General features: G+C 41.8%; 2 protein-coding genes across 8 annotated transcripts in view; both read right to left on the reverse strand.

The window, feature by feature from the left end:
- Positions 1 to 11,733, reverse strand: part of MEIKIN (meiotic kinetochore factor) — a 71,426-nt gene extending 59,693 nt beyond the window's left edge. Inside the window, exons 1-4 of the mRNA XM_053913157.1 lie at positions 11,419 to 11,733; positions 11,187 to 11,271; positions 10,690 to 10,780; positions 6,713 to 6,773 (exon numbers count right to left, since the gene is read on the reverse strand). Of these exons, the coding sequence (XP_053769132.1) occupies positions 6,713 to 6,773; positions 10,690 to 10,780; positions 11,187 to 11,271; positions 11,419 to 11,551 (370 nt within the window). The 5' untranslated portion in view covers positions 11,552 to 11,733. The remainder of the gene's footprint in view (positions 1 to 6,712; positions 6,774 to 10,689; positions 10,781 to 11,186; positions 11,272 to 11,418) is intronic.
- A 5,139-nt stretch (positions 11,734 to 16,872) lies between these two features.
- Positions 16,873 to 27,572, reverse strand: part of ACSL6 (acyl-CoA synthetase long chain family member 6) — a 60,782-nt gene continuing 50,082 nt past the window's right edge. For all 7 annotated transcript variants that reach the window (XM_024557100.4, XM_024557099.4, XM_045192641.3 and 4 more), the window contains one exon: positions 16,873 to 19,107. In XM_024557100.4, the coding sequence (XP_024412868.2) occupies positions 18,970 to 19,107 (138 nt within the window). In that variant the 3' untranslated portion in view covers positions 16,873 to 18,969. The remainder of the gene's footprint in view (positions 19,108 to 27,572) is intronic.

Consider the following 27,572-nt stretch of genomic DNA (forward strand, 5'->3'; position numbering starts at 1 on the left):
AATGCCTCTGGTCATATTTTGTTTGCTTTTTTCTTTTGTTGATTATGTTCCAGTTAAAGGTGAGATCATATGGCATTTGTCCCTCACCACCTGGCTTATTTCACTTACACAAGGACAAAATCAAGGGGGAGGGTAGAGGTGGGGGAGGGAAGTGGGACTGGCTGGGGGGAGAAAATGCAGACAATTGTAACTGAATAAAAAATAAAATAAAATAAAAAATTTAAAAAATATAAATAAACACAGTTTCAATACCAAAAAAAAAAAAAGAAAATGGGTAAAATATTTTAACACAGAATCCCCCCAAGCTCAGAGTCTTACAGTTATCTTTGCGAGAGTGGACTAGAATAAAGAATTTTCCAATAAATTATTGCAATAGAACTTAGCACTAAAAGTTAAGGACAAGAAAGTTTAGTAAGAAAAGGGAAAATCTGCTATAGTCAGTAAGCATTTATTAAACACTTCCAACATGACAAAGTAGAGATCAACACTAACAGAAACTGGTGGGTTGAGGATTAAGGGATGAAACGGGAACAGGTGGCAGGGGGTGGGAAATGGAGACAACTATACTTGAACAATAATTAAAAAAAAATGTGGAAAAGAAAAAAGAAAAAAAAAACCCTATTATCCCCTCCCTGCCCTGGACCTGACTTATGCTTATTTCTGCTCACCCACCACCTACCTGAGAGAACTAACTCTGTCCTTCCTTTGAACTCACAGCTTTTATTTCTCACTCCAACCCTCCCCTTAAAGGTGACCATTGTTTCCTACCTGGCCACGTCCTCCTGCCATTTCTGCCATACTTACATTGACTGACTCAATCTACCATCCTTCTTCACCTATTCAGATGTCAGAAGCAGGTTATTCTTCTAAATATCTTTTGTTTCCCTTACTCCAAGTATCCTAGAGTATCCTGTCCCTGTCCTTGCTACTTTTTACTCTTCTCTCTCTGCCTTCATCTTTTCCACTCACATGTTGTTACATCTCTCTTGCCTTCCATCTCTCAAAATTCCATGAATATCACTCACAAGAGAGCTATCCCTTCCACCAAATCCCAGAAGTCAACTCAAATCAGGAAAGCCCTGTACTCACCATCTGGGCTGCTAGGTAAAGAAAATAAACAAATGTTCATGAATCTATCAGTTGGAGGTTGTTCATGGTGTCACAAATTAGAAATGTAAATGCATTTAAAATTACATTTATATTAAATCACACTACACAGTTTTAAAAAGTCATGTAGGTCTACAATGCTTGTAACAAAAACTACAATCTCGTCTCATATCCCTCCATCATAATTCCCTGCTCTCTAGAGACAACTAGTTTTAACTCTATTAAATGGTTTAAAGATTATAAAAAACCTTTATATTTATAAATTAAATGTATTCAACAATTCGATTATTATGACTGTTCAAATATATTTACAGCTAAGCCATGTACTATGAGCTATATTCATCACCTTTTTGCTACAAGTTTTTGTTTTTTCTTGGAGTTGATTAGCTAATTTTTAAATTAGTTTTCTAAGTGCCTATCACTATTTTACCTCAACTTTCTGCAAAAGTATAAATTTCCTCTCAATACTTAAAAAAACAACAGGTTATCTATCAGTTCCTTTTTTTTTTTAATCCTCATCCGAGAACGTGCTTACTGATTGTAGACAGAGGGGAAGGTAGGGAGAAAGAGGGAGAGAAACATCTATCAGTTGCCCCTCATATGTGCCCCGATCAGGAACCAAATCCACAACCCAGGCATGTGCCATGACTGGGAATCAAACCCACAACTTGACTTTCTGGTTTACACGATGCGATGCCAACCAAGTAAGTACACTGGCCAGGGCTCTATCGATTTGTCTTTCTTTCTTTACTTTCTTCTTCCCTCCCTTTTCCTCCTCTCTCCTTCCTTCCTTCCTTCCTTCTTTTTTCCCATCTTTCTTTAAAAAGAAGTATTGCAATTGGAGATCACAATCACTTGCTCGAATTTGGACTGGTTGTTTTCTAGACAACCTGCACAGATGTCTTCTTGGGATTCCCCTTTACCATCGTCCTAAGAAATTCTTTCACCTATTTCCTGTTTTAGAACCTTTGATTCTTGACTCCATGATCTCTGGTTTTGGTGAAGTATCTCCTTCGTTTCCTCAGAAAAGGTGCATAAAAGGCCTAAAAATTTCTTTATGCTATCTTCACACTTGAGTAATTGTTTGGCTGGGTACCAAAGTCTAGACTAATATATTAAAAAGACTGATTCCATTTTTTAATGTTTGACAGATAAGCCCCTCATCTGGGCAAGCTGATAAGAAAGTCCTGGTACTCCATCTTTTGACAATGGCAGCAAGATAAAACCATGCACAGGAAAACTGCTTCCACGCTCCTCTAACCAAATAAAAACCCCAGCCCAATCTCCTTTCCCTGCTCTGTCACACCATTTTAAACCCTTCTTGGAATGCCCTCTACTCCAGAGAGCCTCTTTATATGAATAATAAACCTTTCTATTCCCTCTTGGTATGTGGATGGCATCAGCTGTCTGGAAATCTGAACCAAATATTGGGTGGGGACCCATCCAGTCTCTGAAAAAGTAGTTCTCTTTAGAATTTTAAATACATTTTTTCTATCACATTCTAGCTTCTGGAGTTACTCTTGAGAAGTTCAATGCTTCTCAGATTCTTGATGGCTTATTTTCAATCAACATTTTTTTTTCCTCTGGAAGACTGAATGATTTCTTCATCCTGAGGATTTTTAAACTACATAATGTTGTGTCTTGGTGTGGGTCTGTCTTCATTCATCGTGATGGGCAGTTGGTGGTTTTTTTAGCATATGCGTTCATGACCATATCTAGTTCTAGAAAAACTTCTATTTTTATGTGTTTAATTACTTCCTTTCTGTTTATACTGCCTGGAACCACTATTTTTCAAGATGTTAGAATGCCTGGACTAATCTTCTAATTATCTGTTTTTAAAATAGCATCTTTATTGAAATAAATTCATATTCCACAAACCTCAACCTTTTAAAGTGTACAATTTGGTGGCTTCTAGTATACTCAGAGAGTTGTGTCACTAATGCCACTGTTTTTAGCTTTTATTTTTTCTTTAATTTTGTTCAACTTTTAGAATATTTCCTTAAGTTCATCATCTAATCCTTCATAGAATATCTTCTGATTTCTTATTTTTAAAGAATGCTTTTTGTTCTCTAAATGTTCCTTTTTATACAAGCCTGCACTTGTTTCAGGCATTTCCTTCATCACGAGGACAATAATAAAGATACGGCTTTTCAAAGTTTTCTTTTCCTTGCATTGTCTGTGTCCTTCACGTTTCTTTGTATTGTATGTATTTTTTATTTTAAATGCTTTCTTTGAGTGTTTCTTTAAACATTAAAAAACATTAATTCTTGAATGTTCAAGAATGAGGTACTAAAATAGCAGCTGGAAACAGAATTCATGAGTGGAGTTTAGGAATTAATGAGTATTACTGAAGGGTATTTAGACAGAGACCAAGTCATTACTGCCAGAATATACTGGTCTTTTCCTGGGCAGAGAAGTTTCCAAAAGAGAAATCCTCCATTCTAATAGTTTGGGTATATTTTTCTGAGTAGGACAAGGGGTCCCAGGGATTTACAGACTTTACTAAATTTACCAAATATACAGACTTTACTAATTCCCTTCCTATCTCCCTCTGCCCCCACGGAGAGTTTTCAATGCAGCAGCCCTGATCTGAGCAGTATGTAGCATCCCTGAGTCCAGACCCTCTGCTTCAGCGTTTCTGAACTGCCAGGGTGGGAAAAAGAGCAGGTGTCTGGCCATACAGTGTTGGAGAAGGGATCAAATCATCTAACAGCTACTTTTAAAGATTTTCTAAAAACCTCCTTTTTCAACACTATAAACATTCATTCAGAAATATGTGATGCCTCTAATGCCTAAAACTATAGCCTAAGCCAGTTTAATTCTTGGTTTGTTCTTACTCTAGGCACCGTTTCTCCCCCCAGCACCTTTTTTGTCTGTTAGTCCAATTATAATTTATTTATCTGCCTCTTAAATTCCAAATTTGTTGATTATGTATTGTTGGCTGAGGTCTTTCTTTTTCTGCATCTTGTGGTTCCATGCCTTCTTTATGCCTTTATTGATATTTCAGTAAGGTTGCAGCCAGGAAAATTAAATGCATATGTTCACTCATCCACATTAAATATAAAGTCCTGAATTAATTTTAACGATATTTCAAAGTTATTAGATCCCAAGATAGAATTAAAACAATTACATGTTAAACAGAATTCTGTGGGTTGCTCAAACCCTAACCATTTACATTTTTTAGAAAAAACATTCCAAGTTGCAAATATAAATCAACAAATAAAATCTTAGAAATACAACCAGTTAGTAAATTAGAGATAGTCTATTTTCTACTTCCTTATACCTTCCACACATCAACTTGATAAATCTGGTAACGAAGGACATTTATCATATATTTAAACTATAACTTTAGAAAATACTGATTAGGTTAAATGGTTTATTTTCTCTTAAATAGAGTACAAAACCTATTCAATAACATCTGAAACAACATTATGTCCCAAACACGGGACAGGAAGATAAAAGGCAGTGCTTATTCTCAGCGGCTGCAGAGCCAAGAGAAACAGAAACAACTACACTGCTGTTCCTGCTCCTACGACAGTAGGAGCGCCAGCGCTACCAGAACAGAACGACTCGTCTGGGAGGAGAAGAGCAGCCAGGAGAGGCTTCCCAGAGGAGATGGCACCTGAATTTATTTTTGAAGAACAGAAGTCAACCAGGCAAAGAAGGGAGAGGAAGAAGGAGAAAAAAGCATTTGTTGAGCACCTGCCATGCTCTTTCACAATATACTCTAGGAAATATTCTTCTACCCTAACTTCTAACTCGTTAATTTGGTTTTCAGCTGAATTATGTTAATATTAGGCTCATTTATTTAGTCTTTATATTTTATATTTTTAGTTTCCAGGCACTATACTTTTTTATAGTAGCCTATTACATTATCGGTTATTATTTCAACGGACTTGTCTCTAAAGAGAGATTCACTTGAAAGTTTTCTGCTATTTATTTGGGTGTTAGTCCTTTTGTTTGTTGCCTTTGTTGCCTCTCTTCACAAGTTAAGCTGTTCCTGGTTGTTTGTCCCGATTTCTACTTGAGAATCTCTATATGGAAGTGACTATCAATTATGTAGATTTAAATTCTGTAGATTCTCTAGAGATTTTAGAAGAGTGATGAGAAATTCGGAGAATTTACATTCCAGTATCAGAATTCCCACTCCAGAAAGCCATACCCTATCTTTACCTTGGATTAATAATCAAAATCTATCTTTGTTTTTCTTTCCCTGTGCAATCCTTGCAGCAATTTGAAATACTTCAACTTCTCAATCCAGCCCCAACATTGACCCTTGGGAGCAAACATCTTACTTAGTTCACTTTGCTTGGGAGTAGTTTCCAGGGTTTTATCCCGACAGAAGGTACTGGTAGCTGCCAATGTTTTCTATATAAGGAGGGAATGAGGAGAGGAGGCCAGGCCATGTAATACAGAATGCAGTGCTTGACACTTCCATTAAGGTCTCTTCTATTGCAGGGGTTTTTTTTTTTGCATTTGTTAATTAGGCATGTCAAGTATCTCTAGAACTATTCTTACCTCTGCAGTGGTTTTTCCCTGCTCTTTCTTGATATATTCGTTAATCTGATCTCATCTGCTTTTAAGAATTCTTCAGTATTTCTGGTGTGCTGATGACATCCTTTCTTATTTAAAAAAATAACTTCAATTACATCCATATGTATGTGACTCACCAGCAGCCTTCCATATCCAACTGCCTATTTGACATGGCTAGTCATCTTAAAGGTACTCATAACTTCATATATTAAAAATGAAATTTATGATCTTTCCCTGAAACAAGATTTTTTTCAGTGAATGTCACCATCTTATATATCCAGTTATCCAAACCAGAAACAGGCATCATCTTTGATACTTCCATCTCCTTCATTCTTCAGTTGCCAAATTTTGTCAATTTCACTTCCTAAACTAAACTAGCCAGCAGATATGCCCAACTTTTTCCTTTTCCAATGTCATGTCTTAGCACAAAGTGACATCATTTCTCCTCTAAATGACTGTAATAGCCTCCTAACTGGTCTATTTATATCTGCTTCTTTCCATACTGTACCTAAAGTGAGCATATCAATCTATTTAAAAGACTTCAGTGGCTTCCTGCTGCTCCAAAGATAAACACCAATAGCTTTGACATGGCCTGTAAGGCCTCCATCTGTCCAGCTTGCCTTATTATCACATTTCCTTCCCTTTCTCTGTACTACAGCCACACTGGCCTGCTTTCAGTTCACTGAACACATAATGTTCAATCCCATGTTAGGGACTCTGCACATGCTGTTACCACTGTCTGGAGTGCTCTTTACTCATCTCTTTGCATAGTTGATTTCTACTCTTCTTCAGATCTCAACTAAATTGCTATTCCCTCGTGGAAGCACTCCCTAATCTCTCCAACCAAAACTCAATTAGTTACACTAAAGTCTCATTTTTGTAGCATTTATCACAAGTGTCATTTACTGGTCTGTTAAGAGGATGAAGGCCAGAGCACAGGCTGAAGAATTCACCTTAGAGTAGGAAGAAAACAGCCCTTTCACTGATACAGGAAAATGGCAGAGACACAAATGGATGCTTATGCTCTTTCTTGAAAAAGAAAACTGAGGAAGTTCACATCTGACAGTCTTACCTGATACTAGTTCATCAGATGATGAACTACTGTCAACGTGGAGATCATCGGTCACTGACTCCTGTGGGAATAAGAATTAAAGATAGCACAAGTTATGAGATTGAGTGTTTTTATACTATATTATATCACAATGATTTGGTAATTTTGAAAATGAAAAACTAAGGTCAACTTTGTATGTTCATTTCATATGTAGAGTCTTTTAGCTTATTGATCACAGATATAATCTGATATTTAATATTAAATCTGAAAATCAGTACTAAAAAGTAATATTGTAGACATACCTAGGGAGTCAACAAAATACTAGTCAATTAACTATTGTGAGGTAACCCAGCAACCAGAAGATAAAGGTGAGTATTTTTCTGACTCCTTAGATAGGAAGGCCTTTTTTCCCTCCAAATATGAAAGCAAAGTAGATCAAAAGAAAAGGTTGACAGGTATGTCTAAGATAGCAGAAATAAAATTAAAGGCAAACATATATGGAAATATTTATTTTATATATGTGTGTGTTAATGATTAAACTATCTTTAGTATCTAATGAAGTATTTCACAAAAAAAGAATCACAAATGGCCAATGAAATGAGAGAAGGTGTTAACTTCACTAGCATTCAAAGAAATGGAAAGTGAAAGAATATCCTACTTTTCATCTATCAAATATATATATACTTTCAGGTAAGATGGTGCTGATTTGCCAACATGAATCAAAAAATTTAAACATGATCCACCCTGTGACCAACTGCGAAGTATGCGTCTTAGGATAACAATTTGAGGAACACAAAGAAAACTTCTGTAGTAAGATATCCGACTGATACCTATAACAGCAAAATCTTGAAAACAATTTCAATCCTCCAACCACAGGAAAACAGTTATATAAATTACAGTGTATCTATTTATAAGACAAAGCATTAGGCAGACACTAAAAATCATATTTTTGAAGACTAATGTTAGAGAAATAGACAATAAGATAATTTATAAAATGAAAAACAGGCACAAAAATAATGGAAATAAATATATAGAAATGAGAAAAACTGCTTAAGCACTTTTTTTTGAGTAGTCTGAATCATCTATAAGGAACACTTAGAAGTTATAATCTAGGGTAAAAGCCCTTTTAAAAAATGCTTTTCGTTGAGAAACAAGATGGAGGCATAGGTAGACACACTGCGCCTCCTCGCACAACCAGAACTGACAGAAAATCGAACGGCAAGGAAGTCCAACACCAAGGAAATAAAAAAATAAACATTCATCCAGACCAGTAGGAGGGGCGGAGATGGGCAGCCGGACTCGAGTTGCCCGGACTCGAGGACTCGAGTTGCCCTGGCGGGACCGAGACTGGCAGAGTGTGGGACGAAGGGGGCAGGCAGTCTGACCACTAGCAGACCCTGTGGCCCCACATTCGAGCACAGATAAACCGGGATGAACAGTGGGGAACGAAGCAGACCAGGCAACCCCGGGCTCCAGAGCGGGGAAATAAAGCCTCAAACCTCTGACTGAAAACACCCGTGGGGGTTGAGGCGGCAGCAGGAGAGACTCCCAGCCGCACAGGAGAGGTCGTTGGAGAGACCCACAGGGGCCTAGAGTGTGCACAAGCCCACCCACTCGGGAACCAGCACCAGAGGGGCCCAGTTTGATTGTGGGTAGCAGATGGAGTGACTGAAATCTGGCAGAGAGTGGAGCAGGCACCATTGCTCCCTCTCCGCCTGTTGCCCACGTACAGCGTCACAGCTCAGCGTCACAGCTCAGCGTCACATCTCAGCGACCAGCGTTACCCCGCCCCGGGGAACACCTAAGGCTCCGCCCCTTTAAGTAACAGACTCGCCAAGACAAAAAAAAAAAAGGCCCAAATGACAGAACACTTCAAAGCTCCAGAAATAATTCAATTAAGCAGTGAACAGATAGCCAACCTATCAGATGCACAGTTCAAAACGCTGGTAATAAGGACGCTCACAGAATTGGTTGAATTTGGTCGAAAATTAGATGAAAAAATGAAGCCTATGCTAAGAGAGACAAAGGAAAATGTACAGGGAACCAATAGTGATGTGAAGGAAACTGGGACTCAAATCAACAGTGTGGACCAGAAGGAAGAAAGAAACATCCAATCAGAAAAGAATGAAGAAACAAGAATTCGGAAAAATGAGGAGAGGCTTAGGAACCTCCAGGACATCTTGAAACGTTCCAACATCTGAATTATAGGGGTGCCAGAAGGAGAAGAGGAAGAGCAAAAAATTGAAAACTTATTTCAACAAATAATGAAGGAGAACTTCCCTCATCTGGCAAAGGAAATAGACTTCCAGGAAGTCCAGGAAGCTCAGAGACTCCCAAAGAAGCTGGACCCAAGGAGGAACACACCAAGGCACATCACAATTACATTACCTAAGATTACACTGAAGGAGAGGATCTTAGAGGCAGCAAGACAAAAGGAGACAGTTACCTACAAAGGACTTCCCATAAGACTGTCAGCTGATTTCTCAAAAGAGACCTTACAGGCAAGAAGGGGCTGGCAAGAAGTATTCCAAGTCATGGAAGACAAGGACCTACATCCAAGATTACTGTATCCAGCAAAGCTATCATTAAGAATGGAAGGGCAGATAAAGTGCTTCTCAGATAAGGTCAAGTTAAAGGAGTTCATCATCACCAAGCCCTTATTATATGAAATGTTAAAGGGACTTATCTAAGAAAAAGAAGATAAAAAATATGAACAGTAAAAATGACAGCAAACTCACAGTTATTAACCACCACACCTAAAACAAAAACAAAAGCAAACTAAGCAAACAACTAGAACAGAAACAGAACCATAGAAATGGAGATCACATGGAGGGTTGTCAATAGGGGAGCGGGAGGAGGAGAGTGGGGGGAAAGGTACAGAGAATAAGTAGCATAGATGATAGGTGGAAAATAGGCAGGGGGAGGGTAAGAACTGTGTAGGAAATGTAGAAGCCAAAGAAATAAGTATGACACATGAACTATAGGGGGGGAATGTGGGAAGGAGAGGGTGGGCAGGATGGAGTGGAGTGAGGGGGGGGGAATGGGACAACTGTAATGGCATAATCAATAAATGTATTTTTAAAAAATGCTTTTTGTTGAAACTGTCCTCCCCAAAAAAACATGTTATAGAGGAATATGTAAACTAAAACACTGGAACATAACTATCAACTTTAATGTTAATGCCAGATGAGTCACAAACAATTTTTAAAATTCGAGTTTCTCCAAAATACTGCTAGTCATCTTTAAAATATTGAAAAGAGTCCCTATTAAATACAGTAGATCAAGTAGTTAGATAATATTCTAATGGTAATGAATCCTCTGTCTCTTGTTGTTAATGGAAAGTCAAAGGGGAAAACATGAAAATGGCTTTAAAATGTTTAAGGGCTACCAAACATAAAGAAGTTATAAACATAAGAAACACTAAAAACATTTTACATCTGTCACACAGAAAATTAGCCAGTGACAGCCCTGGCTGGTGTGGCTCATTGGTTGAGCATCAGCCTGCAAACCAAAGCATCGCTGGTTCGATTCCCAGTCAGGGCACATGGCTGGGTTGCAGACCAGGTCCCCAGCAGGGGGCATGCGAGAGGCAACCACAAATTGATGTTTCTGTCCCTCTTTCTCCTTCCCTTCCCCTCCCTCTAAAAATAAATAAATAAATAAATAAAATCTTTATTGAGAGAAAAAGAGAAAACATCTTTAAAAAAGTTAGCCAGTGACAGACTTTTCTCAAATTTTTGTCGGGGGTGGGGGTGGGGTGGGGTGGAGGAAATGTAAATGCAAGGGGGGAAAAAAAAGAAAATGCATGGCTATAAATCTACCAGACTCGGAAATTCAAGGCCCTGTCTGAAGGCACAGCATCAATATCCATAAAAACCTCAGAAAGCTATTTAGTCTCCACCCAACAAATACCGCAGTGTACTTCCATGTGGAAGTCCATCAGATGCCGCTGGACTGCACACCAAGTGCATCCAAGGATGTAGGAGAAACATACATACGCTCCATGGCGCCATCTTCTCATCCTGCGTCTCTTCTTCACTGGCGCTACTTTCCTGCAGGCTTTTCTCCCCCGCAACTCCTAACCGGGAGCTAACGAACAAACAACACAATTAGCTGGCACCGCCTGGACTCGGTTCTCCACGTCTCCGCTCACGTGCACACAGTTCAGAATGTGAAAGGCTCGTTTGGGGACATTAGTTGAAAGGAAGGAGCAGCGTGGGTGAACTGTACCGACACCCACTTGATGCTACGAATGCTTCCCCGGGTGTCTCATCTCACTGGCTTTTAGGTATGTTAGTGAAATTTCCTTTTAAAAAATAATTTATTTTTGAAGTCAAATGTCTGGGTCTGTGTTCCGACAAGAGCGAAATCAGACTTTTATCTATTTGTTTTCTTCGCTGACTCTTAGAATGAGAGGCTATCAGCTGTTAGGACCGGGAACTGGAGGTGTGGGCAGGAGGCCAGAGGCACAGGGCTGGCCCTCGAGGCTACGCACCGGGGCCTCGCAGAGCCGCTGCGGCGCTGCCCGGTCCGCTCCGCTTTCTCCGCGATCTTCCGCAAACCGCGCGCGTTGCCGTTTCCTTTCGGGACTGAAGGAGAGCGGCACGTTTCACGGCAAAGGCCTCGGAGGCCTGGAATCTGGCTTCAGGGGTCCCGGGGGCGCCCGCCCCTCCCCACCCCGCCTCCCCGCTCGTCCACCGCAGGCAGGCCTGGCCCGCCGAGCTTACGGGGCGCCGCGAGCCTTCCGCCCGGGCCTGCGCGGGCCTCCGCCGGCGCGGACGAGCCGAGCTCCGGCGTCGGGGTCAGGTTGAGCCTCTGGCCGGCCCTCTTCTTGCGGGTATAGACCCGTAGCGGCCACATTGCCACCCACTCCCAGGCCGCAGGGACCACTTGGCCGTCGACCGCCTGTCTCGTCGCCTTCCTGAGGAACTGAGCTACCGTCTGAGGGAGTCACCATCCAGGGGCGGCCTGAGTGAGGAGTAGACCGAGAGGAGTAGACTGAGAGGAGCCCACGGCCAGCAGCACCCACCCCGGCGCTGAGCTGCAGCCGCCTGCCTCGCTCCCGCTTTTCTACCCGGACCGCGCTGAGGCTTCTGGGAAGACCGAGGAAGATGGCGGCCGCCGCGCCCTCCAAGAGGCCAGGGCCCGGGTGTTTGGTGGTGGCCTGCGTGGCTCTGCGCCCCTCGCTTCATGCTGACAGGAAGTTGACAGGAAGAAGGCTTTTTCTTCCTGCAGGAGTTTGGGCCGTGTGCTACCCACGCCTCGGCTGCTCTCCTTACTAAGGCCTCGGTAATGGAGTTTTAGATCTCTGAGCACAGGGGTGGCCTGACTCAGTGCAGGAAGGTCAGAGAGGAACGAAAGCATTTAAAGCGACAGGGAGTGTCCTCTTGGACAATCAGCTTCAGTCAGCTGGGGGGCTGTGGTACTAGAGAGTCTATCCAAGCATTTGGAAGTCTTACATTCCAAAAGTTTCTTTTCAAGGACAAGCAGAGTCCCTTAGCCCCTGCCCAGGAGCCTCCTGGACATCTGGCAGCCTCGTGTCAAGGTGGAGAATTCCACAGGGGCATCCCTCCTAGTGCCCTGGGGCTCAGCCCTTTTGCTCGGCTCCATGGGGGGGACATAGGAACGACCTCCCTCTTTCTCCATACACCCACACTGAACCATCTGGCTGCACCTGAAAAGCATATTGTGCATGTAATAGCCATCTTCTTTTTAATGACCTTTTGCAAGATTAAAAATGGCATTTGTAGAGATGAAATTACAAAAACTCACTTTTCTGTGATGCTCCAATATTGTGTGTCTGACTATAAACACATATATAGGCACTATATTTTTATATTTCAAATTTGCTCATAGAAAGTCATTTATGAAAATTGATTTTACATGTAATTAGTCCATTAAAACTTAACTTCATAAAGAACAGAGGGTAGCTATTCTTACCTGATTAGATACAGTGCTTTGAGTGCTGAATCAATGCTCACTCAGCACCTTATTCTGTGTTAGGCATTGTGATAGGCCCTGGGGATAGAGGCGAATTAGAAATGGCCCTTCCGTCAAGGAGGATCTCACAGTTTTGTTGCAGTATAAAGCAATGATCATATTTCAATATCTTCTTTAGTCACGTCCATAATATGCTGACAGTCAGTCTCTAGTTTATAAGCCAAGTCTCCAGGCTCCCCTCTGTCCCTTTCTGAAATGACCTCTGGGAGGTCTGGGTCCTGTGATGCTCTAGGCCTAGAAATGGAAGAAACATTGAAAGAGGCAAACAGCTTAAAGCAAAGTCTGACCTGCCCTTTGGTGGTCCTGTTCCCTAGAACTCTTTCTGACTATACAGAATCATTCACTGAAGTGCCATCAAGTAAAGATTTAAGGGAGTTCGTGGATAGGGTTTCAAAACTGGAAGTGACCTTTGGTATGATTTCTTGAGCCAAAAAGGTCCTTAGAGATGATCTAGTTGCCCCCTCATTGTGCAGGTGAAGAAATCACAATCTAAGGGGGCTCCTATGACAGATGGTTGGTATAGGAGGCACAGATCTTCTGGCACTTGGTGAGTGTGCCTGTCATGCTCCCATTGCTCCTAACACATGGCTGGGAAAGGGATGAGGGAGCAAGGAAAGGAGCTTGAAGTCCTTGGTAGCAAGGGAAGGGGAAGGAACTATAGATAGATTTGGTTTAAAACTTCACCTAGAGTCCTGGCTGGTGCGGCTCAGTGGATTGAGTGCCCGTCTGCGAACCAAAAGGTCGCTAGTTTGATTCCCAGTCAGGGCACATGCCTGGGTTGTGGGCCAGGCCCCCAGTAGGGGGCACTTGAGAGGCAACCACACACTGATGTTTCTCTCCCTCTCTTTCTCCCTCCCTTCCCCTCTCTCTAAAAAAAATCTTAACAAACAAACTTCACCTAGAGCCAGCCTATAAAAGGGGAAGGAAATGAGTCCCCTACGAAAGGGTGAGGTAGGGCAGAGAGACATCTCAGCTCAGTCATCTCTCTATGTGTCCCCTCACTCCATCGCTAAATACACAAATGCCAGTATTCAGTAGTATTTTATTGAACTTCTTCCACTTCCCTGTTGTACTGTTTCATTTCAGTCGCATGACAGGTTTGATTAAGCTTGAGACAGTCATGGAGATGCTAACTTCCAATTCGAAGAGATTTTTGAAGAAACCTTTTGGAAATCAGCCAGGTCGTGGGTTTAGGATTCTCTGGAGCCCAGAGACAATCTTCACAAATACCGTTTGGGTTTTGTGGGGTTTTTTGCAGTGACCCACTGAGCAGCTTCAATTGTGGTACCACCCACAGGCTTCAGGGTCCAACTGAAAAACAGTTTATTTATGCTTAGCTGTCAAGAAGAGAAAAAGTCAGTGACAGATGAAAAGCACCTTCAGGCATGTCAGTCTTAATGCTATGCAACATGTGAAAAAGCAAGGGGATTTCCATTTGATAGACTTTTCTTGAGCATCCACTATGGGCCAGACCTGCACTGGGACTACAGCCTCAAGCAACTCACAGTCTGAGTCGGAGTGAGGCAAAGGGACAATCAACCAGTCAATCACGTGGGAAGCTTCTCGGAGAAAATACTTGGGCTGAGTTTTAAGAGATGAATGCTAGGAGTTAGGATTAAAGGAAAGGGCATTCTACAAAAAGGGGGCTGTCATGCCCCATGGAGGACACATGGAGGCACAGAAAAACATGTTGCTTATAGGACACTACATAAAGTAGTTGGTATGATTGGAGCCAAGGCTCCATGGGGGAAGGGCAGGAGAAGTAGTGGGCCTGGTGTGCTGAACCAGGGAGTCTGAACTTTATCCTGGAAACTACAGGAAGTCATCTAAGGAATACTAAGTAGGAGAGTGGCATGACCAGATTTTCAATTTAGAAAGGTCCACGTGACTGAAATGTAGGTGGTGAAATTTGAGGAACCTGGGGTGGAAACAGAAGACTAATTAATAAAGCACCATAATAGCCCTGGCCAGGGGGCTTGGTTGGAGTGTTGGAGCATCATTCCATACACCAGAAGTTTGCAGGTTTGATTCCCAGTCAATGCACATACCCAGGTTGTGGGTTTAATCTTGGGTATGTGATCAGGAGGCCACCAACTGATGTTTTCTCTCCCCCTTCCTCTCTCTCTGAAATCAATATATCATCACTTCTTGGCCTTTGAGCTAAGATTAAGTCTAAAATCAATATATCCTTGGGTGAAGATTTAAAAAACGAAGCACTATAGCCAGAAAAAGGATGAGAGTGGAGCCAGTAACACTAAAAGCTGTGAGAATAGAAAGGAGTGGAGGCTAGTAAATGCAGAGAAGGCAGACTCTGCATAATTTAGACATGGCAGAACGTACCATTTTAAGAAAGTGTTCCTGTTAACTTGTATGCAGGTAAAAAAACATTATGGAAATACTGTTTACAGGCCACATGATGGAAAATTTGAATAGTTATTTGTTCTTTTTTTCCTCACCAGGGATATATTGATTGATTTTAGGAAGAAAGGGAGAGAGAAACTCCAACCAGGGACCAAACCTGAAACCTAGGTGTGCGCCCTGACTGGGAATGGAACCAGCGACCTTTTCGTGTATGGGACGATGCTCCAACCAACTCAGCCAGGGCTGCTATTTATTTATGTATTTACGTATTTATATATTTATTTATTTTCTGAAACCCGGGAGTGAACCACATTTGTTCTTTTAAAAGTATAAAAATGATTTACATCCAGGGCACATTCGGTAATAGCAAATGTGCAAAGCAAAGGAGAGCCTCTTGGGGGACCGGACCCTCACAGAGGAGGTGGAGCATGTAGACTAGTGGTATGTTTACCGTAAGCACTATGACTGATGATTACCAAACATACTAACATCACAGGGTTATGTGATATAAATATGTAAGATAGTCATAAGCAACTTTGAGAAACAAAAACATCTTTATTTTTTACAAAAGTTTTCATAAATGCATTTTATATTTGATACGCATGCTGTTATAACAAAGCAACTAAAATATAGTTGTTATTTTTATGCATATTTAAAAAGTAATATTTTAATCTCCTTTTAAAAAATTGAAAGTTGAATAAGCAAGTCTTCAAAAAATATCCATTTCCCGCCCCCCATGCACTTGTTGCAATAACTTAACAAGGAAAATTAAAATAACCAGTCAAATGAAGGTTTAAAAGCCACTGACACCTCATGGAAACCTTTTAGCTTGGGACCAGGTTCAGAAATGTTTGAACTTCAGATATTCATCGGTATCCTCTGGGTGATAACCAAGTCCTCACTTGAATGCTAATCCCATCCCACTGCAGTTAAGTGTGGATTCACCGAAAGGACTGTGCAGGATACTTGAGAGTAAATTCAGACTACGGGGATCATTTTGTCTTTTCCTGTATATGCCTCCTCAAAATAAAAACAGGCAGGAAAATGCAGCAATGTAGCTCAACATATAGTTTATCAATTTTATGTATGATTAGTCATTCTTTTTTCCTGAGATAATTAAGCAAGTTTGTAAGTGGTAGTTTGTTTTCATGCAAAAGTACGTTTTTCCATTCCTTACATTCATTTCATAGTATTTTGTATCCTAAATAACTAGATCACACTTGTGCTTTATACATTTGGAAAATAAAGAATAATTCACTTTCTTTATGCAGAAAAATAAGATTATTGGTTCTTCAGTGGGTAATACAATCAAGTTCAGTGCCAACTTCAAGTAGCTTAAACATCACCTGACTATAAAAATAACATTTTTTTCTCTTGCTTGCAGTTTCACCTAAATTAGGAATGAAAGATAGACTTGCTCACGGGAGGGAGACATGGCACGTCCATTCCTTGGACTCCTGAGTTCCTAATAGTTGGAGCTAGGCCTACACACCACGCCTGGCCAGTTTCCTCTCCCACCTGCGGAGAATCACAGTATAATATACAGATGTCTTTTATGGCAAAAGGAGAAAAAATTGGCATATATTCTATTTTGGAATATACATAAGATTAGCTTGTAAAATGTTAGAATTACTAACACATTTGAATGAGAAACAGGTAAAAGGCCAAATGTTGAAGAATATGTTTATGCTTAAGGAATTGATTTCAGTTATACCTCTAGACTTAAATTGGATCTGACATCCACCATGAAGGTGAATGTCTTAAGTACATAGCATTTTTCCATATCGGTTAAAGAGAAACACAAACTTTTTTGCCCTAAATAAATCTGGGAAATCTGAAACAAGAAGGATTTTTCCATTAATACATATTGTTTCATTCCTCCTTTATTTAAAAGAAAATTCAGTGCAGCTAAACAGAGGAATAGATTAATGTACTTGCAATATATTCAGGGCCCACTGTTCACTTTTCTCAGCACATCCACAGTTGCTGATTTATTGGACCAAGTGTGATGATTTCACACAGATCAGGAAGGCTGGTGGAAACATAAGATCTTTAAAATAAGGAAAAGAAGAAATCTCAAGGTGTCCATAATCAACCTTATCTAACCTCTATGAGGTATAAATACAATCAAAATACATTTTAAATCATTTGCTTATATGATATTTGTCAAAATCCTTGGGAAACAAAACCACTTTTGTTGTCAAAGTTTCATTTTCTTCAAGATGTGAAGCTATTTGCCTTTAAAATAGTACAACTATCCAATTTAGGCGATGATTTTCCCTTTTAATTCATCAAATATATATTAAGTATAAAAATTTAATGTTATAGAGATGTGGCCTTAGGCATTTTCTAGTATTTGTTTATTCAGAAATGCCTTTAAATTAGTATGCACAGAACTAGCTCATTTACAAAAAGTCAGATTTGTAAGTGCAAGACAAGTAGTGGGTCTGCAAAGAGAATATTGCAAAGCAATATGTATAAAAAACTGGATAAATACATCCAATGAAGCTGTGGTTCACTCTGCCAAGACTGACGTGTAAGTGTGTAATTACTTGTGCACACCCATCCAGAAGGCCTGTGTATTTTTCCTAATACGCAGCTTTTAACTCAGTCTGGGTTTGCTCTGGGGGAAGGGGCTTCTGGACTGTGAACACTGCCTCCATTTCTGCTTTCAGAGTCCAGTCTCTAAATAAAACACTTTCCAAGGGAGCTTTCCTTCTGCAGGTGGACAGTCTGTAGCTGGGACCTTACTTGCTGTTCATTCTGGGCTTTAATTACCGGGTGCAGAAGTGTCTAAATACATAATGCGAGAGATTTTTGTGGTGGAGTTTAGAAGCACTTAAAAGGTTTTATGAATGAAATTATATTCCAAAGAGATATTTATATTCTTCAAAATTGTTGAGGAAAAACTACTTGATTTGGAAATAACATTCCTTCCTCCCCACAGCATGCCTTGATAGTCTTGCTGAAAGAAAGTGAGATCATTCAGAATTATGGCCATTTGGGTTTCCCAGGCCTGGCGCGGACACAGTGAGAATGGAAGCCTGGAAGAACCCAGCAAGGAACATAAGTACTTTAACTGCGGCCCACCCTGAGAAATAATTCCAGGTTTCTTTTCCCAAGTCTTCCCCACAGATCCATTCATTGTACAGTCGACAGGCAGCTTTTAGAATTCATGTGTTAAGAAGTCCAAGAATATACACATACTATTCTCGAAGTGGTTACACATTACATTTTTTCTAGGTAGTTACTGAATATTTAATAAGCTTATGAGAAAACGTATTGAAAGATTGCTGTATCATGTTATATAATATTTAAGAATATGTGATTTGCATTTTTCATGAATACAAGTAAAAATTGGAGAGAAAGCTTTTGCACATCAACAAGGACTGTCACGCCCGAAGAATCTGAGGTGCGCAGAGTGCGAGTTGCCATGCCTTGTGGAGCCTGATTCTGTACACCCGGTTCTAACTTTTAAGTTGGATTTAATTGTGATTTTGACGATCAGGTGCTGAATGAGGGAGTCCGCATTGCCTAGACATCTGCTCTTTCCGGTCACTATCCCACAAGTAATTAAGTACAATATATCAGTTATGTTTTTCCTTTATGTTTAATAGGAGCGCTGAGAACATTGAGAGTATATTTAGTGGTACACAGTTGTTGAGAAAAGCCTTGATTTTTACATTGCCATTTGCAATACTTTTAGCAGCTTGCTACAGTATCATTTTAATAAAAATAAAGTGTACTCGGTGATGGTAGAGAAAATATTGTTAAAGATCTCTCAGGACAAGAAAAGGCTCAGTCGTAAGGTCACGTGCTTATTCGTTTTCAGCTGTATCATTCTGACTCATTACTTTCAAGAATAACTATAATATTGCTACACAGTCCATTGTACGGAGAAGAACTTCCTTTGAACTTCACATGGAGGGTGAGTAAAGCTCTTCTATTTGTTTTTTGAAGTACTCCCTCAGCTCAGGTCTCTTAGCCTTTAGCGTCGGTGTCAGCAAGCCGTTTTGAACTGAGAACATGTCACAGTGGATGTGAATGGCTTTTACCTAAAAACCAAATGCAGGATACATCTTTATCAGGAATATAACAGCATTTACAGCATACATGGTCAAAACAAACAGGCCTATGGGGATATATTGATATATAAACACTCTGTGCCTATTTAAAAGTCAAAATTATGTTAATGACATTTCAGCCTACTTGACATGTCTGAAAGCTGCCTTCTTCGCCTTCCTACTCCTTCATTTAGCCAGTCAACAGAAGTCAATGGGTTGCTTGCTCTGGTGGGGCACTGGTGGCACAGAGAGGAATCCCGAGTGGCCCTGCCCGCAGGCAGTGCCCAGTCGCATCCAGCAGAGCAGACACACCGGGCAGTCTTCAGACAACCTTCTCTGCACAGGAGGAAGGCGCCTAAAGCAGTTAAAACAGGGAGAGGGAGGAGCTGTCAGCGCAGCCCTTCCAAATCTGTGAGTGTCGGGAATGAGTAAGCTAGCCAACAAAGGGGGAGAGGTGGGTGGGAAAAGGCTTTCTAGGCAGAGGCACCCCCAAGAACAAAGCTATGGAAGTGAGAAATGGCTGACTGTGAGAAAGGAAATCCAATGGTTTCTTGTAGTTACATAAAGTAGGAGGTAAAGGGGGTGAGAGAGGTAAAGGGAGTAGTAGATGGGACAGTTTATGGAGGCGCTCAAACTTGGTGTTGAAGACAATAGGGAGGAAGTGAAGGTTTTTATACGGGGCAATGACATGGCCGAATACACATTTTAGAAAGGTCTCTGGGAGAGAAATGTGAAAATGGTTTTTAAGAACGTTAAGATTAGGAGCAGGGAACCCAACTGGAAGGATCTGGCCAATCCATGGGAGAAAGATTACACTCAGAGCAGTGACAGAGCTAAGTAAGCAGTTCTAAGGACAATTCGGAGATAAATGGGCAGAATGTAGTGAAGAGGGAGACAGCCCTGAGGACTCCCAGGTTTCCGGCTTGGATGGCTGTGTGGAGGATGGTGCCCCTCTCACGAAGAATATCAAGTCTGGGGAAGACATGATGAGTCCATGGAATTGTCTCGCCTCTATTGCAAGGAGGCGCACAGGGATCAGACTTGGTGTTCACAATGCCTGTTTCCATGGGACACATCCCAGGTAAACACCGCCTCTCTGCAAGGCTGACTGCGTGGCCAGCGGGGTAGAGGAACAGATCTAGGAGGGCCTACGTGGGTCCTCCCATGGGGGCTCCGGCAGAAAAGGTCACTGTCAGTTCTATGAGAATTTTACAACCTGGGCTTGAGCTGAATCCTGGAATGTCACTATCTCTAAGAAGTTGTATCCTGACTGACAGTCAGGTCTGAATTCCATGCTTTTGTTGAGATAACAGATCCAGATCATTAACTAGCAAACAAGGTTATGAATTTATAATGTAGACTTTAAAAATTAATTCAAAATATATTTGTTAAATACACATGTATACTCACATTGTTTTGTATAACTGACACCTACTGAGAAACTGGTGTGTCAGTATCATGTTCGGCACTACAGACACAAAGAAAAACAAGACATGGTCCCTGCCCACATGGAGCTTGCCATCTACTGAGAGGTGCTGCAGCGTGAGACTGGGATGATGGGCACGGGGACTTTCCCGGGACCTACTCCCTTCTTCTCCCATGCTAATCAAACCCTGACTTGGTTCGGGGCCCAAACGGTCTATGTCAATCATGACAATCCTTTTCCCTGATTTCCCAGCCTCCTTCGAAGCTAGGGCCTAGCCACGAAATCCATTTGTGGCTAACGAGAAGGGAAAGTTTAGCTCTCCTAATGAAAGGTTCAAAGATAGACATCTCCACCCACTCTCCTTTATTCCTTCCTTGAATATGAACAATGTCCAAGGTTGTAGCAGCTGCCTTGCGACCGTTAGGTGAGAAGCCAACCACTAAAAATGGAGAATAGAAAGACCAGCAGAGCCTCGGTCTTTGAAGGCCTGGACAGCCTATCTTTGGGCTTCTTAGTGAGAGAGAAAAGAAAACACAAAAACATACCCTATGTGTTTAAGACACTGTGGGTTTTCTCTTAAAGCTGAATGCATTTCTGATCTAGCACCTAACCAGGCTTAGGCAGGGTTCATTGAAAAGGGAGGCCCGAGTTGAACTCTGAAGGATCAGTAGGCTTTAGCCAGATGAAGACTGCAAGGGGGAGAGGAGTGGTCGCTGCTATATGCCCTGAGGAGAGGAGGGTGCCCCAGGCAGAGGCAACATGGCCAAAGCATGTCTGAGGCATTGCAAGGGTAGGCTGAAGCGCACAGCACACATGAAGAGGAAAGAGATGAGGCTGGAGGGATAGACCAAATTGTAAGGGACTAATAAGCTAAGGTAGGGAGTCTGTAAAATAATCTTTAAGCAGGGAGAGACAGAACCAGAATGGCTCTTTAGGTTGATTAATCTGTTACAAATGGATTGAAGTGAGGTAAAAAGTGGAAGCTGGAAGGCTAGCCGAGAGGCAAGACTGATGGTGATTTGGGCTAATAAGTTGTCTGTGGAGACAGAAATAGACTCAGGGATGGAAAGGATGGGACTTAAAATTGGCTTGATTAAGTGGTAAAGAAAGAGAGAGAGTAATGGTTCTAGGTTTCTGCTTGAGCAGAAAAACTGGGGGAGGAGCAGAAAGATTCTTTGGAGGTAGTAAGATCAAGTATTCATGTAAATTATGAAATGCTTCTGAGACATCAAGTGGTCTTTGGACATTGGATGTATAAATTTTAGTGTGCGGGGCAGAGCTATAGCCTGGTCTTGAGACAGAGTGGAGGTGATCTGAGAAGTAGGAAGAACTGGAATGTGGGTTATAAAAGCCAGGAGAACAAGAGAGAGAGGCTATTGTGTCAGCTGCTGCTGTCATAGGAGAACTTTTAATAAAATCAGTGGAGAATTACTGGAGACTTCTGGTCAAGATGGCAGCATAAGCAGACATGTTTCACCTCTTTACAAAACCACATCAAAATGACAACTAAAATATAGAACAGCCATCACTCAGAACTGTCAGAAATCAAGTTGAATGAAAGTCTGACAACTACAGAATTAAAGAAACCGCATCCATCCAGACTGGTAGGAGGGGCACAGACAAGGAATGGGTTGGTCCCACAACCACGTGTGGTGGATAAAAATTCAGGAGGAAAATTTCAGGAGCAAGGAGTCCCAGCTACACACCAGGGCCCCCAGCCCAGAGTTCCAGTGCCAGGAAGATGAGTCCCCACAACTTCTGGCTGCAAAAACCAGTGGGGATTGAGTTGGTGGAAGAAACTTCTGAGCCCCAAGCAGTTCCTCTTAAAGAACCCATGCACGGACTCACCTACTCAGACTTACTCCCTCTGAGCTCCAGCACCCAGGTAGCAGCTTGAAAGACACCAGTGGCATACTGGGAGAAACTGAAGTGTCTGGCATCAAGATAAGCAGAGGCCATTGTCCCTCTCTAAACCCTCTACCCACAAGGCCACAGAGCTGGCAAAACTGGTGACATATCTGAGACTCTATCAACCTGGCTAACACTGTTTGACCCACCTTGGAGATCCCCAGAGATCTGCCCCACCCGACTGATGAACCCACTGAAGCTGCTTTCCCATATGAATGGCTGGTCTTGGCTCAGGTTTTACAACATCCTAAATCCTTTCAAACAAGCAACAGCTGGCCTCAGTAAGCCCCAGGCCCCGCACTAGCAGTATCCAGCCTAGATTCATACCTTAGCTTTGCCTGGGAATCTCCAAGCCAAGCATAAGCAGCAGCCATCTCAGACTGCTTAAGAGTTCAGTCAGAATGGCCTGAAGCAAAATACAGGTTGGGGCTGACCCTGGCTTGTACCACCCAGGAAACCCCAGGGTCAGCAGACCCAGTGGACAGCTACAGACTAGGTTGGAGCACCACCACCCTGCCCCTGCACATCTGATGATACATGGAAGGCGGAGGTTGGTTGTCAGTGGTCACAGCCAGTCCTTGCAGCTGACTGGCCTGGGTAAATCCCTCCCAATGATCTGCAAAGAGCAACCAAGGCTCAACCACAAGAGGAGTATAAACTCAGCCCACACAAAGGGCACACCTTGAGTACCCAGATTGGGTGATAGTGGAGGCTGTGCCACTGGACCCTACAAGGCACCTACTACATTAGGCCATACTACCAAGACAGGGAGTCAAAGCAGCTCTACATAATACACAGAAACAAACACAGGGAGGCTGCCAAAATGAGGAGACAGAGAAACATGGCTCAAATAAAGAACAGATCAAAACTCCAGAAAAAGACTAAACAAAATGGAGATAAGCAATCTATCAGATGCAGAGTTCAAAATACTGGTTATAAGGATGCTCAAGAAACTTAATGAGGACCTCAGCAGCATAAAAAAGATCCAGTCAGGAACGAAGGAAACACTAATTGAAATAAAGAACATTATACAAGGTAATAACAGTAGAGTGGATGAAGCTGAGAATCAAATCAATGATTTGAAACATAAGGAAGCAAAAAAAAAAAAAAAACCCAATCAGAACAATAAGAAGATAAAAGAATCTAAACATTAATGAGGATAGTATAAGCAACCTCTGGGACAACTTCAAGAGGTCCAACATTCACATCATAGGGGTGCTAGAAGGAGAAGAGAAAGAGCAAGAAATTGGACATCTATTTAAAAAATAATGAAAGAAAACTTTTCTAATTTGGTGAAGGAAACAGACATGCAAGTGCAGGAAGCACAGAGAATCCCAAACAAAATAGATGCAAAGAGGCCCACTCCAAGACACATCATTATTAAAATGCCAAAGGTTAAAGATAAAGAAAGAGTGTTAAAAGCAGAAAGAGAAAAGAAGTTAGTTACCTACAGGGTACTTTCCAGAAGACTGTCAGCTGACTTCTCAAAAGAAACTTTGCAGGCTAGAAGGGACTGGCAAGACATATTCAAAGTCATAAAAAGCAGGGACCTACAGCCGAGATTGCTCTACCCAGCAAAGCTATCATTTAGTACCAAAAGGCAGACAAAGAGCTTCCCAAACAAGAAAAAAATAAAGGAGTTCATCATCACCAAACCATTATTGTATGAAATGTTAAAGGGACTTATTTAAGAAGAATAACATCAAAACTATGAACAATGAAGTGGCAAAAATACATATCTATCAACAATTGAATCTAAAAAACAAACTAAGAAAACAAGAAAAACAGAGACAGAATTGTGGATATGGAGAGCATATGGAGACTTTTTGATGGTTGCCAGATGGGAGGGGGTGTGGGGGAATGGGTGAGGAGGTGAGGGGATGAAGAAGTACAAATGGGTAGTTACACAGTAGCCACGGGGAGGTAAAGTACAGTGTCAGAAATGCAGTAGCCAAAGAACCTATACACAGGACCCATGCACATGAGCCATGGTGTGGGGATTGCCTGAGGGAGTGGAGGTGCTGGGTGGAGGGGGTGGCAAAGGGGGAAAAATCAGGACAACTGTAATAGCATAATCAATAAAATATAATTAAAGAATAAAAAAATCAAGAGACAACCAAGATGGCGGCGTAGGTAGACACACCGCGCCTCCCCGCACAACCAGAACTGACAGAAAATCCAACGGCAAGGAAGTCCGACACCAAGGAAATAAAAAATAAACATTCATCCAGACCGGTAGGAGGGGCGGAGAAGGGCACTGGGACAGAGAGGACTCTTGTGGCCGTGGCAGGACCGAGACTGGCAGAGTGTGGGACTAACGGGGCAGGAGCAGACCCCACAGCCCCACACTGGCGCACAGATAAACCGGACAAACTGGACAAACGGCGAGGAGAGAACCAGACCGCGCAAACCAGGGCTCCAGCTCGGGGGAAATAAAGCCTCAAACCTCTGATTGAAAACGCCCGTGGGGGTTGGGGCAGCAGCAGGAGAGACTCCCAGCCTCACAGGAGAGGTTGTTGGAGAGACCCACAGGGGCCTAGAGTGTGCACAAGCCCACCCACTGGGGAACCAGCACCAGAGGGGCACAGTTTGATTGTGGGTGGCGGATTGAAAGAGTGAAATCCTGAGGAGAGTGGAGCAGGCACCATTGCTCCCTCTCGGCCAGTCCCCCACATACAGCGTCACAGGGCAGCGACCAGCGTTACCCCGCCCCAGGGAACACCTAAGGCTCCACCCCTTAAAGTAACAGACGTGCCAAGACAAAAAAAAAAAAAAAAAAAAAAAAAAAAAAAAAAAGGCCCAAATGACAGAACACTTCAAAGCTCCAGAAAAAATACAACTAAGCAAGGAAGATATAGCCAACCTATCGGATGCACAGTTCAAAACACTGGTTATCAAGATGCTCACAGAATTGGTTGAATCTGTTCGAAAACCAGATGAAAAAATGAAGGCTATGCCAAGAGAAACAAAGGAAAATGTACAGGGGACCAATAGTGATGTGAAGGAAACTGGGACTCAAATCAACAGTGTGGACCAGAAGGAAGAAAGAAACATCCAACCAGAAAAGAATGAAGAAACAAGAATTCGGAAAAATGAGGAGAGGCTTAGGAACCTCCAGGACATCTCGAAACGTTCCAACATCCGAATTATAGGGGTGCCAGAAGGAGAAGAGGAAGAACAAAAAATTGAAAACTTATTTGAACAAATAATGAAGGAGAACTTCCCTAATCTGGCAAAGGAAATAGACTTCCAGGAAATCCAGGAAGCTCAGAGAGTCCCAAAGAAGCTGGACCCAAGGAGGAACACACCAAGGCACATCATCATTACATTACCCAAGATTAAATGCAAGGACCTACATCCAAGATTGCTCTATCCAGCAAAGCTATCATTTAGAATGGAAGGGAAGATAAAGTGCTTCTCAGATAAGGTCAAGTTAAAGAAGTTCATCATCACCAAGCCTTTATTATATGAAATGTTAAAGGGAGTTACCTAAGAAAAAGATCAAAAATAGGAACAGTAAAAATGACAGCAAACTCACAGTTATTAACGACCACACCTAAAACAAAAATGAGAGCAAACTAGGCAAACAACTAGAACAGGAACAGAACTATAGAGATGGAGATCACATGGAGGGTTGTCAATAGAGGAGTGGGAGGGGGGGGGAAAGGTATAGAGAATAAGTAGCATAGATGATAGGTGGAAAATAGACAGGGGGAGGGTAAGAATAGTGTAGGAAATGTAGAAGCCAAAGAACTTATAAGTATGACCCAAGGACACAAACTATAGGGGGGGAATGTGGGAGGGAGGGGGTGGACAGGATGGAGTGGAGGGGGGGGGAATGGGACAACTGTAATAGCATAATCAATAAATATATTTTTTAAAAAATAATAAAAAAATCAATGGACATGATTGGAAATGATTCACTTCAAAGATCAATGTACATTCTACCTCATACCCAGCAGGATGGCTATCATCCAAAAAATAGAACATAAAAAGTGAAGATATAGAGAAATTGGAACCCTTGTACATTGTTAGTAGGAATGTGAAATGGTTCAGCCACTGTGGAAAACAGCCTGGCATTTCCTCGAAAAATTAAAGTGGAACTACCATGTGACCCAGTACTCCACTTCTCACTATATCCCAGAAGCGGAATTGGAAGCAGGGTTTCCAAAAGATCATTGTACGGCCACGTTCACAATAGCAGGATTCACAGGAGCTAAAATGTGGAAGCAATCCAAACGTCCATCGGTGAATGAATGGATGAGCGAAATGTGTTATATAGGTACAATGGAACATTATTCACGTTAAAAAGGAGGAAAATTCTAGCATATGCTGTGATGTGGATGAAGCTTGAGGACACTGAGCGGAGTGAAGTGAGCCAGTCACAGAAAGACAAACGCTGCACAATCCCATTCACAGGAGGCGCTCAGAGCGGCCAGAGTCATGGAGGCAGGAAGTGCAGGGTGGCTGCCGGGGCGGGGAGGGTGGCGTGGAATTGGGAGTGACTGTGTAAGGACACCAGAGTCGCAGTTTTACAAGATGACAGGATTATGGAGATGGATGGTGGTAATGGGTGTACAATATTACAAGAGCATCCAACACCACTCCACTGTGCACTTAAAATGGTCAAGATGAGAGACTTTATCTTATGCTTATTTTACTACAAAAAAAAATTGGAAAAAACTCCAATGTATGCAAATAGTTGCAAAAATTCAGAATGTCATTGACAGTTTTCAAAATCTCTGATGCTCACAGTCTATGGCCCTGGCAGGTGGGTATTCTGGGATGTCAAAGAATTCTTTGCTCAGAAAACTCTCCATTACATTCTCCAATTTTTCAAATCAAAAACTCAATATACAAAGAACACCTCTAAAACAGCTATACTTCCAACTTCTTAAAAAGCTTTAATTTTTAACAAATTCTGACTTTTTTAACCTATGCTTGTAATTTAAAAATGTGAAAGTTTTCAAATGAACACAGCATTAATAAATCAGATTCATCTTTGTCTCTCAGAAGTTTGTTCAAATGGAGGATTCACTTTTTATAAAAAGAACATCACTTTAAGGGTTTCATGTGGAGGGGAGTGGAGGGGACTGAAGGGGAGTGGAGGGGAGGAGGGAAC

Source organism: Desmodus rotundus, chromosome 10, assembly GCF_022682495.2.
Source record: "Desmodus rotundus isolate HL8 chromosome 10, HLdesRot8A.1, whole genome shotgun sequence".
NCBI classification, from domain to species: domain Eukaryota; kingdom Metazoa; phylum Chordata; class Mammalia; order Chiroptera; family Phyllostomidae; genus Desmodus; species Desmodus rotundus.